Source organism: Echinops telfairi, unplaced genomic scaffold (genome assembly GCF_000313985.2).
Source record: "Echinops telfairi isolate 266 unplaced genomic scaffold, ASM31398v2 ScPeMD7_7469;HRSCAF=8507_1, whole genome shotgun sequence".
Classification (NCBI taxonomy): Eukaryota; Metazoa; Chordata; class Mammalia; order Afrosoricida; family Tenrecidae; genus Echinops; species Echinops telfairi.
This window is the reverse complement of record NW_022111373.1, coordinates 84,342,845-84,363,332: the sequence shown is the minus strand read 5'-3', so window position 1 is coordinate 84,363,332 and position 20,488 is coordinate 84,342,845. Positions and strand designations below refer to the sequence as shown.

General features: G+C 46.9%; 1 protein-coding gene across 1 annotated transcript in view; it reads left to right on the top strand.

The window, feature by feature from the left end:
- MAST4 (microtubule associated serine/threonine kinase family member 4) overlaps positions 1–20,488 on the top strand; it is a 97,151-nt gene that overhangs the window by 18,232 nt on the left and 58,431 nt on the right. The window contains exons 4-8 of the mRNA XM_045285232.1: positions 1,678–1,835; positions 4,033–4,108; positions 7,573–7,782; positions 15,383–15,484; positions 18,465–18,597. Of these exons, the coding sequence (XP_045141167.1) occupies positions 1,678–1,835; positions 4,033–4,108; positions 7,573–7,782; positions 15,383–15,484; positions 18,465–18,597 (679 nt within the window). The remainder of the gene's footprint in view (positions 1–1,677; positions 1,836–4,032; positions 4,109–7,572; positions 7,783–15,382; positions 15,485–18,464; positions 18,598–20,488) is intronic.

Genomic DNA, 20,488 nt, shown 5'->3' with positions numbered 1-20,488 from the left:
CAAAAAGTTCATGGAATTAAAAGATGGGACATTTTTGAAGTCCCCATGCATGTGCAGATTCTTAAATGTGTTGTCTTTGTTAATTTCTCTGTCTCTGGCTTAGCCCTAAGAACATATTTTTTTACCAGTGAAGCACCCATATATAAATGCAAGGCTGGAAAACCAGGAAAATAATGTGTGGAAGAGGTTGCATCATTGGCAGAAACATACCCCATGTGCTATCTATATAGAAAGTTAAAACTTCTTGCTTGCTTATCTTAATTGTCTCTTCTCCCCGTGATTCCTCGAGGTGACTTTGTCGTCGGTCTCTTTCATCTTCTCCCTGCAGCACGCACGCGCTAGAGACGGTGTCTGTGTTTTCGGAATAGAGCCTGAGTTGTATTGCACCAGTCTTTCCAGAAATGTACTCATTTTTTATGGCTTCTAAGATAATCTCATTATGTGCAAAAAGCCCCTCTTTGTCTCAGTCTGTACTTAGGACGGTGTTTTATCATTTCACGGTATGGGGATATTTTTAAGCTGTTATTAATTTAACATTATTGCATTGCAACATTCATGTAGTGCAGTTTTCAGTGTTTATGAAATGTGCTTTTCGTGGACTGACCTTTTTCTAAATTAAGACAAGCCTACTAGACCTTACATTTTCAAATGCATGCTATCTTTCAAAATATGCACATCCTAACCATGTCCCAAGTACTCAAAAATGTCTTAATCTCTTTTAATAGATCTGTGAGTCTATGTTACACAAAAATCAAAACAAAAAACTGCTTGCTTGGTAGTTATGTATCCCAGATTGAGGAAAGCCTGTGCCGATTCAGCTGGCCCCATGTGCTCCTCATCTTTATCAAGTGTCAAGTGGGCGTTTTCCAAAAGCAAATCTGGTGACGTCAGGGCTGCAAACGGAGGTGCAAACGACAAGCTCAGCAGTTCAAACCCACGGGAGAAAGATGAGGCTGTCTACTCGTGAACATATCAAGTCATCGAAACCCAAAGGGGCAGTTCTGCTCTGCCCTCTGGGGTCACTAAGGACCAGAACCGACTCCATGCCAGTTTTTGTGATGTTTTTACATCCAAGAGCTAAAAACTCCCTCTATCCAAGCTGTTATTAAAAAAAAAAAAAAAAAAAAGATGTCTGACCTGACAAAGAGGAAACAAGCCCCCAGTTTTGAACAAGCATCTTGATGTCTTCCCCCTTGTACACGCAACCAGGCGGGTGATGATTCCAGCACGGGGGACAGCATGATCAGGCCCGTTCTTGTGACCTTCGGTAGGACCTCACCTCCTAGGGTTTGTGTGTGTGTGCTCCCACAAAGTGGCCCTGTGGGAGGGACTGTGAGCAGCCTCAGAAGCATGGAACGCACCCGATTCCTGACCCCAGCACTCCCTGGATGTGCTCTGCCTGGCCACTCGCCATTTTCTTGTCCTTGATTTCTAAAAAAAAAAAAAAAGACGCTATCATTTGGTGGTGGAAGGGGGGGAGAGGGGTGACCATCTATCTTATAGACAAATGTAAATAAATATGGAAGGCATGTGACCTCTCAGGGAGCACGAAGGCATAGATGCAGGCAGTTCTTATCACTATGATATGAAAGGGCTGTATCCCCCAAGTTGAATGCTTCACTTTCATGGGCAACTCTCTTCAAGGCGGTATGTGACCTCCACGTTGGTCTCTTGTAGTCGTCCTGTTCCTCCCAGGAGAAGTTGCACCAGTTACCATACCAACCAACGCCGGACGAATTACACTTCTTATCGAAACATTTTTGTACCACCGAAAGCATCGCCACGGAGAACAGATGCAGGAACACACCGCTGCGCCCCCGCTCCCGGAGTCTGAGGTAGGTCACCTGGCCAGGAACCGTACCTAGCTGGCTTGTCTGTTTTCACAGATGGGTGAGGGGATCATTCGTGCCCCTTTAATTCCAAAAAGTTCATGGAAAATCCTTTGGTTCCTTAATTCCATTTTCCCACAAATCCTTGGAAGCCCTTTTATGAAGGGGGAGAAAATGAAGCAGTCCGTTTCTGTAAAGATTACAGCCTTGGAAACCCAGTGGGGCAGGTACCTTTCATCCTTCCTGGGTCACGTGGGTCCGAATGGTCTCAAACACAACCAGTATTCCATGTATGTGTTCTCCGTTGCTTGTGAACAACTATAAAGAATTTTTTTCATTTACATGTTGTGAACTCTAATATACAAGCATCTCTTCTCTCTGTCTCTAGTTCTCCCTGTCTCTCTCTCTCTCTCTCTCTCTCTTTCTTTTTAAACCCTCACAGTTTGCTAATTACCACAGTTGAAGCATTCATGCTGGCCTTAGGGGGCCACCTATAAAAATTCTAGCCATTGGAAATTTCAAGGCAATCTAATTACGGCGTCAGAGTAGTTAATATGTATGTTACGATATAGCAGCTTGGTTTGAAAAGAAAGGACAGAAACAATAGGTGTATTTTTTTCTAACCTCTCTGTTCCACAGTATAAAAAGTCATTCTGATCTTTTATTCTTTCTTTTAATCACGAGAAGGTGCTTTCTCCAGACCGGTGAGCCGGTGTTTAGAAGTGTATACTCCCTGACTGGTGTGTGTGCCAGATGTGCCATCTGTTTGACATTGACAAGGGCTAGTTTTGCTGTGATCTTGTTTCAGATAATAATAATAATAATATGTGTGAGAGTTTGGTGCCTTAGGAGGTAAGACTCTGAGGAGAGAGGTACAGGGTGTTTATTAGGGGCTCCTTTAGGGAGTAGGGCAGCCACGGAAGGAGCAAAGGAAGCTAGCCTGGGCAGAGAAAGCAGCTGAGCTGCATCAGAGACTCAGCCGTCTTAGCTGACCCCATAGGGGGCCAGTCTCAGGAGCCTGGGACGCAGCAGAATTGTCTTTGCTGCGCCGAGGTGGCCTGGCCTTGACATCCCCACCTCTGTCATGGTGCCTGTCACTGAGTGCGTGTGCACTCGGGAGGACCTGACTAGACAGTGGTCTGCCCTGGAAGGGACTGAGGCTGAGAGCTGAGCTGCAGACTCTTCTTGAAGAGGGATTAGCGCAGTGCATCTCCTGGTCCACCACAGTCTGGATCTTGCTGCTGTAGAACTGGGACAGTTGCTCCATGAAGGGTCCAGGTGCTAGGCGTTCAGTTGATTATCAGTTAACGGAAGAAGGGTATTTTGGATTTGTCCTGGCTTGTATCAGGCTCTGACACTCAACCCAGACACGCTGGATAATGGGGAGATGCCATCGATTCTTTTGAGATACAGAAAGAAAGGTCAACTGAACGGCTTCGTGTTGAGGTACTCGAGGTAGTTTGGCGTTAGTGAGGTGAGTTCCTGGCACACCTGCCAGCAGCCACATCCTCCCAAGAACATATCTAGAACACGCACACTGAAGTTGCATGACCACCTCCAGGCACAGACACCACGAACCTACAATGGAAATAAAGGAGGGGAACTCAGCCCCATAAAGGTTGCACGCTTCTGTTTCATGTTATCCATAATGCCTACCTCAGCATCCCAAAGAAATCGAGACTAGAAAATGGATTTCAATAATGACATGTGTGCCTTGGAAGATGCTTAAGGCACCTCTGTGGTAGGTGGCAGAGCGCAGGTGTACCAGGAAAGTGTGAAATTACACTGTTCAACGTGCCCAAGATGCTGCTGTCGGCATTCACGTTTGTAGCTACCTATTTTGCGCTGTGGTTTCTGGAACTGCGCACACTCATACCAAATGCAGAATATGACCTCATACCAAATGCAGAATAAAACCTCTGTTGACGAACATCTTCTGCACCCGCTTTCTGTTGCATCTGTAATTACTTTGTGGGACCCCACATCCTCAACTGCTCTCTCTGAATCCTGTCCCTGGTGTCTCTGGGTTTGTGGGTAAGCGTGTGTGTCTGTGAATGGCTGGTTGTGTAGTTTATTACCCAATCTGCTCTTTCTCAGGCAGGTCGCCTAGTACTTTAGATGCAACCGATTGTTGATAAATAAAAAGCTTCTTTTCCTTCCATGCTGCGACAAGTTTAAAGGGGGAATGTGCTTTGCTCTGCAGCCCTGGACGTTCTCCCGCCTGTTGTGACCATGAAATCATCATGATGAACCATGTCTACAAAGAGAGGTTCCCAAAGGTAATGAATTGAATTTCAGATGCCTCCCGTCGGAAGGAAGCGCCGCAGAGGGTTGGCGTGTGGGAGGTGGCTCCGTGAGGGGAAGTAACGGTCCGCTGTAGTCGTAATGAGCATCAAACAGCCCTGAAGCCTGATTTGGAAGATGAAGCCAGGGCCGTTTTTTAAGCTGAACCCTGCAGAGAACTGGCCATTCTCGGTGCGCGGGGCCAGCTCTCAGGTGAACGCCGCTGGTTGGGGGCCGCGCTCGGACTGGCCTCATGAGGTCCTGTGTACAGGATCTGCTTTGAGAGATCCCTGGGCCAGGCGTATGCCCACCACCTCCTCTGGGCCTGCTGCTGCTGCATTAAGCAGAGGCCCCTTTTCTCCCAGAGAAGCCCGTGCTTGGTGTGCCATGAAAGTTTTTTTGTGTTTTTTTTCTTTTACCTCACTTTCCTTTTTTTGTCAACGTCCCATTAGGATTCTGATCCGATGCTTCCTTACCCATCCATCCAGTGAAGGTCTGGTTGCCGGTTTCCTCAGTTAGACGGTTAAAAGAACATTGAATGGAGCCAGAGAGGAATTTATGAAAGGGTTATGCCACGCGCCCACCCCACCCTCCCAAGAAGCTGCTGCCAGTCGGTCCTCACTGCCTGCCGCCCAGCCCACCCGCTTGCTCCTGGAAGTGTCTGCCCCATCATAGTGTCTCCACCCATTTGGGGGAAGGCATTCCCTCCGTGCTGGTCCTCGAGCCCCACCCCCACCCACTCCCCTTTGTGCCCCAGGCAAGAGAACCAAAGGAACTCTTTGGTTTCATAAATCAGGAGTGGAGCACTTATTATTTTTAATGAGCCCAGCATTGATGTCATTGATTAAAGCTGTGTTAGCTATTTGTCACTTGTCCCTTGTTCACCAGGGACACAGATGCCAAGTAGAGCTAGTTACTGCTAGTTAGGATCTGGGGGGCAGGCAGATGTGTAAGTCATTGAAGCCCCGAGGAATGATCAGGCAACAGGGAATGACTGCGCACGGACTGAAAGAAGAAAAGGAAGTGTCAGGTTTATGGTACTGGAAAAGCTGCCTGACTTGTCCGCATCATAGAGCTTCCTTCCCCTCGAGCCGTCTTGTTGATTTCGTTTCCGCTTTGCTGTGGGGCGACGCTGTCACCAAAGGCTTTCCCTGGTCATCATTTGCAAGGGTCCACTTCCCTGGCGCTCAGTACATTCACTGTGTTGCACCCACGGCACTAGCCTTTCCCAGCGTGTTTCAGCTCCCGAACAACTCTCCCCCTGCTCTGGATGCGGTCCCTTCCAGAGCCTCTTCTCCCCCGATGGTGACACGGACAAGCCCCATCTCTGCATTTGTCTGTGCGGGGAATTTCACACATGGGGGTCATGCACTGTGGCTTATTCTGCATCTGATTTAATTTCCACTGTTCTCGATGTGTCATCTATGATACAGCAGAGTAATATTCTGTGTGTGTGTCTATGCACATATATGTATGTGTGTATGTATGTATGTGTACACAGGAGTCCTGGTGGCGTAGTGGTTAGGAGTTGGGCTACCGACAACAGGTCAGCAGTTGGACCCCATCAGCCACTTTGCCAGAAAAAGACTTGGCTTTCTGCTCCCATAAAGAGCAGTGTTGAGAACCCACAGGGGCAGTTCTACTCTGTCCTGTGGGGTCGCTCTGAGCCAGAATTGACTCCATGGGCAAGGAGCTTGGTTTTAGATATGTCTGTGTTTATATATGTATAAGGAGCCCTGGTGGCTCAGTGGGTAAGCACTTGGTTGCTAACCCAATAGTTAGCAGTTTGAACTCACCATCTATGATGCTGGAGAGAGATGGGCAGTCCAGGCACAGCCTTGGAAATCCCATGGGACAGGTCTACTTTGCCCTATAGTATTGCTGCTAGTCACAATCGATTGAGCTGCAGTGGGTTTGGTGTACACACACACACACACACACAACACACACACGTCGTGCTCCAAACATTGCTGTTAGGGTTCAAATTCATACATGCATGGGCTTATTCTAAATACAAGGTGTTTAAACCTGCCATTATGATCAGTGGATAGCTGCAGATAAGTTCTTCCGGTAGTACACTTGTCTCTTGGTCTCACGAAGGTGCCTTCAAAAGAAGATTCTATCCCAACAGTGCCTTCCAAGGGGATCTGCTGGGCCATTTCAACTCTCAGCAGAGGAGTCAGCTCAAAGGGTTATGCCAACTGCTTTTTGAGATTCCAAAGGGGTAATCGTGATCGATTTGTCTCAAAGGACACAGGAAGATCATGGGGGCTTGTTGTGAAGCTGTAAGAACATGGAAAACCGTAATGGTGAGAAAAAAAAGCCCTGGAATGTTGTGCCGAGAATTTTTTCCTATCACATTGACACACTCGTTCATCCTTCAGGAGTAGCTAGGGGGTCTGAGGAAATGTTACCCCACCCCACCCACCCCACGGCACTGATCTGGGCCCAGCAGTCTTTGTGTTCCCCAAATTTAAAGAACCTTAGAAAGGAACATGAATCGAGTCAAATTCCTCAAGGTGCCCCAACTGCCGCTTTCACGTGCTACAAATGGAGAGTCCAGACTTCTTCAGGGGAAGGTGGCTGTTGCCATTGTTAGGTGGCATCTCATAGAGACCCTTTGTACAATAGAAGGCAACCATGCTGGTCCTGTGGCCCCTGCACACTGGTCCTTCGGCTGGAGCCCATTGTTGCAGCCACTGGGGCACTCTGTGGTTGAGGACCTTCCTCCTCCGCTCGGCGTACGGAGGGTTACAGAGATGGAAAAGCCACCTGCAGACGTCTAGGCCTAAGGCAGTGGTTCTCAACCTTCCCAATGCCGCAACCCGCTAATACAGTTCCTCGTGTTGTGGTGACCCCCCAATCATAAAATTCTTTTTTTTTTTTTTAAGGTTTGTTGTTTTTTTTTTTAGGGGCTCAGACAACTCTTCATCACTGTCATTTTGCTACTGTTGTGAATTGGTTGACCCCTGTGGAAGAGTCGTTCGACCCCCAAAGGGGTCTCAACCCGCAGTTTGAGAACTGGTGCTCTAGACATTCCTAATTTTTTAGTGGGCAAAGAGAACTAATTGATATTTTTGAAGATAGGTTTTTAAGGGGCTACGATCTGAAAGGAAAACACCAGTTGACAAATGTAGAATTATTCCAAGAAGAGTACTTGGGTCTCTTTATATGTAATATAACAGAGGGGGCAAGAACATCATCTGGGGACAGTCTGTTTCATATAGATGTATATATGTGTACATATATATGTATATGTACATATATGTGTGTGTGTGTGTGTGTATATATATATATACCTTAAGTCTTCCACATGATGGGGCTTCTGTTCAGTTTGTTTTCTAGAATTCTAGTTCACCACTTTGTGAAGGTCCCAGAGAATGCAAGGTAAGTGTGACGATGTAATTGTGCACGTGTTTCCCAGTCTCTTATGTGTGTGTGATGTTCCTTCTCTTCATAGGCTACAGCTCAGATGGAAGAGCATCTAAAGGAAATCATCACCAGTTACTCTCCCGACAACGTCCTTCCCCTAGCGGATGGAGTGCTCAGTTTTACTCACCATCAGATTATTGAACTGGGTCGAGATTGCTTGGATAAATCCCACCAGGGTCTCATCACCTCCCGATACTTCCTTGAATTGCAGCACAAATTAGATAAATTGCTACAGGAGGTATGAACCATCCACCTTGTAATGTTCTATGATTTGTGTCTTTTCTTCATTTTTTTTCCCCATGAGCACATTTTCATAAAAAGTGTTACCACGAGATGGAGTTCAGACTCCAGGAAAGGAAAGCAAAAAATCCAACCCTGATTGCTGTGTGCTATAAATTGATTCTGGTCATTATTTAGAGTAATAGAAAGTAAATGCAATAACCTTTACAGGAACGTTGAGCCCAGCAATCTATGACTCTAGGGTAAGTGGATTGTGAAGGATTTTGAAGCCCTGAGATACCCCCCGCCGCCACCACCAGCTATAAATTGCCTGAATGTATGTGCGTTACTTGATGATGCTATCTAGTTCTCCTGTCTGGACAAGCTAAATGGGAAATTGCAGGCTTCTCCCAGACCATGTGTCCTACTAATTAACCTGCAAGGTGTAGGGTAGTAAACGGCAACTTATATTTTCATTAGTGTCAGGCCTTCTTCTAACAAAATATCCAATTGCCAAAATGACAGATAAACCCAGCACATGTCTAAGCTTAACATTTGTATGCATGGCTCCTGATAACACAGGACAGGAAGGGAGTGTGTGTCAGGGAACGGCAGTGGGGGATGGTGTGACCTGAAATTGATCAGCCACAGGCTACAGGCAAAACCTATCTTGCTTACTCCATTCGGATATACTGTGTTTTTTAATCTCATAGAGCAGAAATCATATAAATCTAGGAGGTTTTCTAGCTAAGCATGAATATGTGGATAATTACATAGAACTGAAAGAAAATAGTAGCATTCCAGTTTTCTAGAAATCCTTCCGTTCTTGCCCTTCCTGAATTTGCTCTCCTGAGATAGGCAATCCCACTTTGGTTAGCAACCAATATTCTGCTTGCCTTTGTCAACCATACTTCCAACAAGAGATTTCTAGACTCTATCCCTCCTTCTCGGGTTTCAGCTTCCTACAGTCACCAAAGCTGTGCTTCTGAGAGCTGCCCCGGTAGTGAGCACCTTATTTTCCGGTGTTGTCATTGCTAATGTTCAGCCTGGCGTGGAGCAAGCCTCTTGTCAATGAAAGTGAAAGTTACTGGTCCGTTTCCAGGCCAGTGAAGGGGCACTCTTGGCTCCACAGTGGTGGGAAATGGCCTTTCGTGGTGCTGCCCTTACCTGCTGCCCTCATGCCAACCCCCATCGCATAGCTATTCTGTGCCTAATGGGTATGGACCACAGAGGTCCATTGCTGGCTTTTGGAAGCAGATTGTGTAGAGACGTCCTTTCTAGTCTGTGTGAGTCGGGAGGCTCTGCTGCCTGCTCAGCACCGCAGCAGCCGGTAGACAATAAGTGCTGTGCTTGAAGTGCCTGAGTCAGCCCCTGAGTTGATGCCAACTCATAGTGACTCTTTATCGGACAGGGTAGAACTGCCCCTTGGGTTTCTGTGCCTGTAAATCTTTCTGGGAGCAGAAAGTCTTCTCTTTCTCCTGAGGTCTTTTGTGCAGCAGATAAAAATCCTACCAGTGAACCATCACTTCCCTTGCAAAATTGCCATAGTAGTTTCTACATACTTGTTTTCACGATTTCTCCTCAGCTCACGATCATTTCAGGAGCCTTGAGGGCACTGCTGGGGGAGCGTTGGACTAACTTCAAGGTCAGCGACTCCAACCCAGTTCCTCTGAAAACGGAGGAAGCTCTCTCCTCTCATAAAGATGCATAGACTCAGGACCTGATCGAAGGTCACTATGAATTGGAACTCACTCAATAGCGATGGATTTTCCTTTGGGTTCATTCCAGTTTAAGGTCTGGCACCAGCCTTGGGACCACGTTTTTGCATAGTGGGGTGGCAGCATATAAATGCAATTGTGTAGGTTTTTGTGTAGAATGGTATGTGACACAAGTGCTTTGTACAGTCCCAATCCCCATCTCACTATCTTTTTTTTTTGGGGGGGGTATTGTTTTATTAGGGGCTCATACAACTCTTATCACAAGCCATACATGCATCAATTGTGTAAAACACATTTGTACATTCATTGTCCTCATCATTCTCAAAACATTTGCTCTGCACTTAAGCTCCTGGCATCAGCTCCTTATTTTTTCCCCTCCCCTCCCCACACCCCACTCCCTCATGAACCCTTGATAATTTATAAATTATTATTTTGTCATATCTTGCCCTGTCCGACATCTCCCTTCACCCACTTTTCTGTCGTCCGTCCCACAGAGAGCAGGTCACATATAGATCCTTGTAATCGGTTCCCCCTTTCCAACCCACTCTCCCTCTACCCTCCCAGTATCGCCACTCACACCACTGGTCCTGAAGGGATCATCCGCCCTGGATTCCCTGTGTTTCCAGTTCCTATCTGTACCAGTGTACATCCTCTGGTCTAGCCAGACTTGCAAGGTAGAATTCGGATCATGATAGTGGGGGCGGGGAGAAAGCATTTAGGAACTAGAGGAAAGTTGTATTTTTCATCCTTGCTACATCGCACCCTGACTGGCTCGTCTCCTACCCGAGACCCCTCTGCAATGGGATCAACAGTGGCCTAAAAATGGGCTTTGATTCTCAACTCTGCACTCCCCCATCACTCACTATGGTAAGATTTTTTTGTTCTGATGATGCATTATACCAGATCCCTTCGACACCTTGTGATTGCACAGGCTGGTGTGCTTCTTCCATGTGGGCTTTGTTGCTTCTGAGCTATATGGCCGTTTGTTTACCTTCAAGCCTTTAAGACCCCAGGTGCTATACCTTTTGATAGCCGGGCACCATCAGCTTTCTTCGCCACATTTGCTTATGCACCCATTAAGACTATCTCTTTATGGGTGCTGAAAGCTCCTTCTTTCTTCCAGGGAGCCGCTGTTGGTTTTGAACTGTTGACCTTGCAGTAACCCACTACACCACCTCACAAATGCAGCTTCATTTGACAAATTGGATCTGTGTGGAATCCCTGCATTGAGCACGTCTATAGGCACCATTTTTCCAGTAGCGAGTGTTCATTTCATGTCTCTGTGTGACATGTCTTTTGGTAATTCTCACAATATTTCAAACTTTTTCATCATGTTATAGCACATTTAATAAACCACCAAACCAAAACCAAACTCAATGCTTTTAAATAGACAGATTTGTTGCTTCTGAGCTAGATGGCCGCTTGTTTACCTTCAAGCCTTTAAGACCCCAGACGCTATACCTTTTAATAGCCGGGCACCATCAGCTTTCTTCGCCACGTTTGCTTATCCCCCTCTGGCTGTCTTACAGGCACATGCACTCTGCTTTTCATGGGGGCAGGTCCGTGTCACATCCTCTTTATTGTGCTCCACAGCTTGTACAGCTCCTGCCCCCCTCCCACACACCCACCCCTCTTATCTTCTTTTAAGTTAGTCCTTTATTCTTGGTGCCCCAGTGAACGTCGTCTTTGCCCCTTCGAGGGCTCTCCCTCTAACTGTTGGTTCTCCCACTGGCTCACTCATGGTTCACCACTCCTCCCAGTGTCCCCTGGCGCTTTTGTTGACTCTCTTGGTCTTTCATGGCTAGAATATTAGTGGATTCCGATCTGCATATGGCATCTCTCCAATTTCAATTCCATGTATCCACGGACCTACTGAGGACCCGTCCATCTGACAGCCCACCAGCCACAGACCCAGTGCGTCCAAGACGGAGTCCCACTTTTTCTCAACGAATCGTGCTTATCCCATGATCTCTGCTGCCAACATTGGTACCACCATTACCCACTCGCCTGCTGGAATTTGGAGCTGTGCCCCATCCCTACCCACCAACCCCCCCACCCCCACCCCACCCAAATCCTTCAGCCTCTAGACTTTCAATTTATTAGTACACATTTCTCCAACTCTGCCCACAACTTCTGTTCATCAACCACTTCCTAGCCCAGGCTTTTGTCCCATCTGCTCTGTTTCTCTCAACTCAACCCCTCGACTCCACACTCCTGACCAGTTGCCAGGGCTTACATCCAACACTCTTCAGCGGCTCTGTCCTGCCTACATGTAAAAGCCCCAAAGTGCACATGTGGCTCACACAGCTGCACCCTCTCTCTCTCTCTGGACTCAAGTGCAATGCATTGCAGTGATCTGTTAGTGGGTCTCACTTCATCAGCAGACAGTGGGCTCTTTGAGGGCCAGGGATCCCTCCCCAGGGCCTGCTACAGCACCTGGCTTGTATCCGTAACTAACTCAAAGTTAGATGGGAGAGGGAGGAGGAAGGGAGGATGTACACACACTTGCCAAAATATGTAATGTCTTATAATTAGTCATCGAGTGATAGAATTCTACTGTCCCTCGTAAGTCAGCTTCTAGAAACTGCTTCAAGCCCTGGGTAGACTACTGTGCACGAGGATGCCTCGAGAGTTAAGAGTCTGGTGAATGGTGTGCCCTGGATTCGAGAGGCCAGTCAGAAAGGAACTCTGCAATTTGTGTGTGGGGGACACTGCTTCCTTAACTCCAAACTTCCACCCCAGGATACAACCCCAAACGATCTATCCAGCTTTTCTCATGCTTCAGAGGCAGTCAGACAAAAGGACTAGAATCGATATGCAAAGTGATTTATATTCACCTGCCCCCTCGCTGAGTTGGCAGATTTTTTGTTTTGTCTTGTTTTGTTTTTTAATCTTAAGGAACCCAGGATCTTCTGAATTAGCCAGTACAAATGGATGAAGAAAACGTGCTGATTTTCAGAAAAACCAAAGACCTTGGGGTAGAGAAGCCTACAGACGTCCAGCAGGAAGGCCCTTTTTGGGCAGGAGTCAGGCGGTTTTCTCGTGTGTCTCCCTGGACAAATATGCTCCTGTAGTCTTCAGTTAAAGCCATCTCCAGTCGCACTTGCCGCCTCCTTCAGGGGCATGGGAGTGCACAGTGGCAGGGAACTTGACCTTTCTGGACAGAGCCAAATTGTGGGGACTTGCTCTGGTTCCCCAGGCTGCCAGTCGATTCCCCTTCCTCTGCCCACCCTTGGCGACCATCTTTTGTGTGGCGCAGGAAAGTATGGTGCCCCTGTGGTCTGAGCAGCTTGATTTGACTGACGCGCTGTTACAGTCCAAGTCTAGGTCAATTCCAGATGAATGTTTTTCTGTCTCTGCCCTCCTCTTTTCATGTATGGGTGTATAGCCAAAGAAAAGAAAATACCTGGGAAGCTATAACCTACTCTCTCAAATCTGGGTCAGAGTATTTGGGTTTTTTCCTTTTCTGTACGGTTACTAACACTTCAAATTTCAACCATAACCATCCAGAGGATCCGCGGGTGCTTTCCTTAGGAGCCTGCAACCAAGGCTCCAACTTCTCTCTCTCACCTCACGCTAATTGCACAGTTTGGTCTCATCTTAGCAAACGCCCTCCCAGCCCCGGAGCATGAGTAAATAATATATTATTTACCCGACTGTGCTGGATTGGCTCTTGTGGTGGCTGAGAATCCTTAGAAGAAATAGAATGAGCTGGTGATTTTTGTCATCTCTGAGATTGAATTTGTACAATCAAAATACTTTAACGTATATTTTAATATATGCATTTCTTAATTCACTTTGAGGAAACCATGAAAATATGTTCAGACTTTAGAGTGCCCCCACTCCCCCACCCCACCAGTGTTGTCAGGGAAAACTTAATTTCTGGCCCAAAGTGTCAACTGACAATTGAGAGACATCCTTTTGTTTCATTTTTTGTAGTTTCTGCTTAGGTCTGAGGAAAAGCTATAAGAAAAACATAGCTTTTGCTCTATTTTTATAAGTTTTTGCTTAGGTCTGGTTAAAGATCAACTATAACGAAGACATAAACAGTCTGTCTTGGCATTCATTGCATCTTGCAAAATCAATTTTTGGTGCCAGATGAAACTTGGAAAGAAAGTTTAAAGGAATTTAAATATTTGATTTAAAAATATTACATGTACATATACAAATACAACATACACGGGGCTTCAAACGTTTGTGGAAGCAAATGTGGCAAAGAAAGCTGATGGTGTCTGGCTATCAAAAGATATAGCATCTGGGGTCTTAAAGGCTTGATGTTAAACGAGTGGCCATCTAGCAGGGAAGCCACAAGCTGACATGGAAGAAGCACACCAGCCTGTGCGATCAGGAGGTGTCGGCGGGATCAGGGGCAGGCATCAAAGACCAAAGACAAACAAACAAATAAAAGCATTTTGAACATGAGGGGGGTCAGAGCAGAGACCCCAAACCCATCTGTAAACAGTGGGACATCCCTTCATGGAAGGGTCCAAAAAGAAGGGATGAGTCAGTCGGTGCAGTACAGCACCGATGAAACACACACGATTGCTCTGGTTCCTTGAGGCTTCCCTCACCCCCCACTATCATGACCCCAGCCCTGCCTTTCACTGCAGGCTAGACTGGAGCATGTACACAGGTACAGATATGAGCTCAGGACACAGGGCCTCCAGGTCAGATAAACCCCTCAGGAACAGAAATGGGAGTAGTGATATCCGGAGGGTAGGGGGACGGTCGAGAGAGGAGGGGAGGAAGGGAGAACCAACCAACAGCAATGATGGACACATAATCACACCCACATCCCCAGAGGGACAAACAACAGAAACCCGTGGGGGAAGGGAGACAGCGGTCGGTGTAAGATAGGAAAATAAAAAGAATTTATAGTTTATCAAGCAGTCATGAGGGTGGGAGGGAAAAAAGAGGAGCTTATACCAAGGGCTGAAAAAGAAAGTAAATGTTTAGAAAATAATGATGGCAATGTATGTGCAAATATGCTTGATACAACTGATATATAGATTGTTAACTGCCTAGGTATTTTGAAGGTGTGAAGTTGAACTCTTGTTATATGTCCAATATAAATGTTCTGTAGCTAAGTCTTATAAAATAGACACCGCATGCTTCTTACATGTTACAAAATGACTCATTTTAGGACGTAATCATATTGTATACATACTCCCAGGGAGCTTAAAAAAATTCATGGGAAGATGTAATTGAAAGATAATAGAAAGTTTCCATGAAATTTTTGAAGGGCACTACCGTATTTCCAGTAGAAGCTCTGGTAGCATAGTGGTTACGACTTGGACTGCTAACCACAAAGTCAGCAGTTTGAAACCACCAGTCGCTCTGTGGGAGAAAGAGGAGACTTTCTACTCAGAAAGTCTCAGAAACCAATAGGAGCAGTTCTCCACTGCCCTGTGTGGTCACTGTTAGTCAGAATCGACTCATTGACAGCAAGTTTTGGGAAAGTTTGAGTGTATTCCATGACCATGTTAAATGCCCAGGGTAGCACAAAAATTAGCCTGCTGGCCATTGTATACACGGAAGGTGTGACATCTGGAAGGCCAGGGGTCCTGGTCAGCTGCCCACCCAACTAGCACCGGGTCCTGAAGGTCTCCTCCGCTCCTCAAGACCCGCCATGTTTCACATTAAGCGCTCCAACGCTGGGTGTTGGACGCAGACCCTCCATTAAAAAGCTTGCCGTTCACGTTTAGCTGATAGTCGTTTGATACAGTCATTTGATAATGTCCATTTATGTAGCGCTCACGCTCATTTTATCCCGCACAGATATTTTTAAAGTATTTTCGGAATCACTTCATTTTGGAATATCTGTAATTGTCTAATTAGCACACTTTGCAGGTTTCTCTGCCATTTAATGCGACAGCTCGGCTACCATCCTTCTTCCCACAGGCTCACAATCGTTCAGAAAGTGGAGAGCTGGCATTTATTAAGCAGCTGGTCCGAAAGATCCTCATCGTCATTGCCCGCCCCGCTCGGTTGCTAGAGTGCCTGGTAAGTGCGTGGTGACGCCGTGGCTTACGGTGGACCGTGGGAAGCCGGGACGGGCGCTGTCCTCAGCTTTCACTTGACTTCAAAGCTGAGAGCCGAATGGGAAGGGTGACAAGGAATGGCGGGCCACCTGGGCCATTTTCGGAGCACATACATCCCTAATGGGTGCCCTTTTCTCACTCTGAGGCATGGAGGGCTTGCACTGTGTTAAGGGATTGTCGTCGCACACCCCAGGCGAGTTTGAACGATGGTGGATCTCTCAGAGTGACTGTGTCACAGCTCCTTGACAGGGCCTCCTGTGCTTCCGCTTTCCCAGAGATGCCAAGCTGCAAAGGGTGGGGAGTTGGAGAGGCGGTGCACAGTGGCCTGTGGCAATCATGGTTGTCATAAACACATGCCTGGTGCCTGTTAGCCAAACGTCTGAAAAAATGCTACGGGGCTTCCTACAGACCCGAAGGAACGAGATTGGTGGCGATCAGGTCGTTTGATCAGTTACCGGGTGAGACTTGTGAGAATTGGACCACCACTCAGCCGAGCTCTCCAGGCTCGTGTGAAGCCTCCGCCCTTCTGTTCTCTGTTTGATTTTGCCTTCTCTGGCAGGCCTGTGCCTTACGCCGGCTCTTGCTGGCATAGGTTTCATTGTCTATTCTCTGGCCAATATCATTCTCCTGTTTTAAAATGTTGGTTTTATCATAAAAGGTTGATTGAGCTCACAGTCAAAACTGATAGGGGCAGGGGGATTGGAAGCTTTGGGCGGAAGAATTATTTGAAAGTACTTAATATAGCATCACAACGTTTCCGTGCCACTGGCCAAGAAAGCCATTTTGGTAGCGTGTACAGCTTGTACATGGTATCCTACACAGACATACACAGGTACCCATTATAAACATATGGTTGACCCTTGGTGGCAAAGCAGTCACAAGTTGGGCCGCTAAGGCAAGATCAACAGTTTGAAACCACCTGCCCCTCTGAGAGGGAAAGGTGAGGCTTTCTACTCCTATAAGGAGTTCCGAGTCTCGGAAACCCCTAGGGGCAGCTCTGCCCAGTCCTGTCGGGTCACTGTGAGTCAGAGTGACTCCGTGGCACTGGGGTGGGTGGCTGCGTTCCTTTGGCCTTTCTGCCTTTTCCTTTCCAATTCATGAACTTTTGTACGAGTGAAGTCACGTGTGTTGGCAGCCTCATAAATGAATCCTGGTGCGTTGTGAGATCTGGCAGAGGGAAATCTTGAGGATGAGAGGTGGGTGAGGGGCAGGGCAGCGACTCCAAGGACGCAGAATCAGACGCTGAGCCTGACACTGGGTGTCTGGAGAGAGAAGGGGTGGGGGTGGGGAGAGGGGAATGAATTGCCTGGCCAGTCACGCAGGTAGAAGGAGACTTCCCTTTTACTGCTTCTCTTACTGCACCTGGTGGAGTTTACATGAAGTGCTTGCATTTCCGATAGTTGTCGGATTTGAGTGAAAATGCCAGTTAGCCTTAAAACCCATTTCTGTGACCAGCGACGTTAAAACCCTACCTATGAACAGGTGGGCTAAGCGCAGATCTGGCCTTAGAAGAGGAAGCCTTTCAAAACAAGTGAGCCTAGAATAGGTTTGGCAGTGTTGCTGCTTTCAGTACGTTTTGCCATCTAGCGGCAGCTGGAGTTTCAGAGTTCCAGTCTTTCCCCAGTCATCTTTTACCTGCAGCCCCCAGGCTTGCCCTGTCTTTCCGTGTACATTTATATAAAGGGCACTGGGAATATGCCAAAGCGAACCCTGGTGGTACTGTCGAGTAAGCGTTGGACTGCTAACGCTAACGTGGGTGGTTCAAATCCACAAGCCGCTCTGTGGTAGCAAAAAGAGGCTGGTTGGTACGGATTAACAGCCTGGTGAAAGCCTCTACAGGGCGGCTGGGAATCAGCTTTGACTCAGTAGCAGTGGCTTGGTTTGGATGTTTGGCTTGGCTCAACTCCACTAGTAGCAGGTTTTGTTTGGCGCTGTGGTTGTTTTTTGCTAACAGTTTTATCATATAATTCCATACTTCAATCCTGTGAAGAAGAGCTGTACAATCACCACCACACTCAGTTTTCAGACGAAGTGCTAAGATTCTAACGTTTCCTCTCTGGGCTGTTACTCAGAATGGGGAGGAGGGTACTCTGTGGGCTGGGGCAGAGCTGGGAGCTGTAACTGGGAGCCGCAGGGCGGTTTACCTCTGAGAGCATCGTTGTTTACAGCCCGCAGACACATGGCCTTCCATCTACAGTCTTGCGATCCTGATTTTATATATATATATATATACATATATACATATACATATACTGGGCGGGGGTGGGAGGCGGGGAGAGACAACAGACTAGCAAAGAAAATAAAATATACAGGCAAGATGCCCACTTCAAGGGTTACAGAAAGGCAAAGAATCATCAGAAACATTTACTCCCTTGTTTTTTTCATGGAGCTTCACATTACATGACTGCTCGTAATTTAATTCTACAGTTCAGGGACCAAGAGTGGTGATGTTGAGATGTTTCTCTCTCGTACTTTTGGATGCTTCTGTACCAAGGGAGGTCCCTGCAAGACCTTGGAAAAATGTATTCTGGCAAGACTCCTTTTGTGGTCAGTTGGGCCGGGAGAGAGGGAACCTTCTGGGTGAGATTCCAGATTTCCAAAGGTGCTTAAAAGGCGCATGAAAAACACCAACCTGTTCTTTTCAGTGAGGTGGGGATCTGTAGGGAGACTCCCATACCTTCCAGTTAACTTAAAGGGAAATTGTTGCAAAGGCCATTGTCTCTAAGTTACCAAGCATTGTCCCCCCCCCCCCCCCCCCCGCCCTCCCAACTTAGAATATGTAGTATGGACTGTGTACTCTTCAAACCCGTTGGCCTCCTCTCGCGCATAAATAACCCACGACCATGTGTATGGAACAATTTTACTGTGAATGAGATTTATATAATAAAATCTCAGGGAATTTTGGCTCAAAGACGTACCCATCTGTGTTTGTCTTCTGCTAGGAATTCGATCCTGAAGAATTTTACTACCTATTGGAAGCTGCAGAAGGCCATGCCAAAGAAGGGCAGGGCATTAAAACAGACATTCCCCGATACATCATCAGCCAGCTGGGGCTCAATAAGGATCCCTTGGAAGGTGAGTGCTGACCTTGGTGGGGCTGACCTTGCACTTGGCATATGCATCATGGCCGCATGTGAAAACATAGCAGCCAGCCTTTATTTCCCCCCCCCCCCCTTTAGGCTCTCAGGTTTCCCTCAAGCCTCAGTCTTCTGGAAAGTACACAGGCGGGGCAGATTATACTTTGAAAGGATTCTCCATGAGGAGCAATGGACTGCACCCCTGATGTTTTCACCTAGGGCAGGGGTGGGGAGCCTTTTCTCTGCCAAAGTCCGTTTGGGTTGCTATAACTTCATTCACAGCCCATACTGGTCCAACCTTGAATTAACTCACCCCAAATAGGATGGCTGGAACTGCTTGCCTTCTGTGAGGTGTGTGATGTTGGCTGGTATTGACGATTTCTCTGGTGTTACTCATTCCCTTCCCCCACGCTAGAGCCTGGGGACAGACCTGGGCATCCCAGCCGCCTGGCAACCTGGGGCCTCCAGAGTCCCCAAAGGGTTTCACTTTCAGTCTCTCACAGTATTTGTTTTCTCTTACAATGTTCAGTTGGTCTCTTCTGGAGAGCAGTGAAAATACTGCTCAAAGATAGTTACTATGATTAATTTTAAAATGACATTTAAACACACAGTACTTGGGGAGCCGTGTCTCAATTATTGTTGACTTGAAACCAGGGTACCGTATTGGCAGGGATCTGTTTGTTGACTTGTTCCAAGTGTGAAAAGGAATAATACACGAGAGAGCCAGGGCAAGAAGAAATGTTGCTCGGAGCGTATCAAAGGTTTAAGTGGGCACAAATGAAAACCTGACCGAATTCTTGTAAACCCCAAGAACCGAAATCACCCTGTTGGTGATTTCTTTTACGACAATCAACACGGTCACCTGCCCATGTCCTCTTGTTGGTGTTCATTCTTATCTGGGATTGTCACTGAAAACACGGAGGCTGTCGACTGCCCAGAGAGATGTAGAAACAGCCTGAAGCGGTCCTCCACTCAGAACGGTCTTCCTGGCTCATTAAGCAGACTCTGCAAACAGTGTTCATCGGGCTCCGTTGTCTGTCCTGGTGGCAAAGCGCTGGCACAGGGGCTTGTCTCCATCCAAAAGCCAGGGCGCCGCTGCTCCAGGCCTGGCTGTCCCCTCCGCCCTGCTTTGTTTACTCTTGTGGCCATTCCAGAGAAAGGATGCATGCATTCCTGGGAGATAATGTCAGATAAATTGATGCTGTACTGAAAGCAATACCACAACAGATTCATCACTTACCAGAGATTGGTGGCTGCCTTCCTGAAAAGTTCCCTGGGGAGAGATTTTTTTCCCCCCATGGCTTTTAAATTACCATCTTTACCTTTTTGAATCATGAGTCTTCAGAAATGGTTTAAATCAATGAAATAAAAAGGGCAGATGTTTAATGGTATTTAGATGAGTTTTAAACATCTCTTCAGGCATTGCAAAATGATGCCTTAGCTTCCTGCTTCAAAAGCTGACTCTTGGTTCCATCCCATTACCACCCACTGCTTGCAAATAATATGTGTTTCCCAGATAATAGTTATTTAGCCGGCATTCTATTTAAAACATAGCCATCTTTTCATTTGTTTTTTATGAAAATAATTGCAGTGGGGGAGGCTGTCAAAGTCCATTACAGTGATTCTTCACGCTGGTGTAGTTAAAGTTGTGTCAGCACCTGGATTACATACAGCGAGTGAACAGTCCCCGCCTTTCTTACCTGGCAGTAATATCCCTCCAGGCCGGAGGGAGTTAGTTAAATCATGTGAGGCCCATCTGTGTTCCTTCACAGAGACTGAAAAATACATATGAAACAAATAGTGATCTTTGACAAATCTGGATGTCAGTCATTGTACTCAGTTTCTAGTCGCGCCTTGACAAAATTGTCACAGCCCCTCTGGCTTCTACC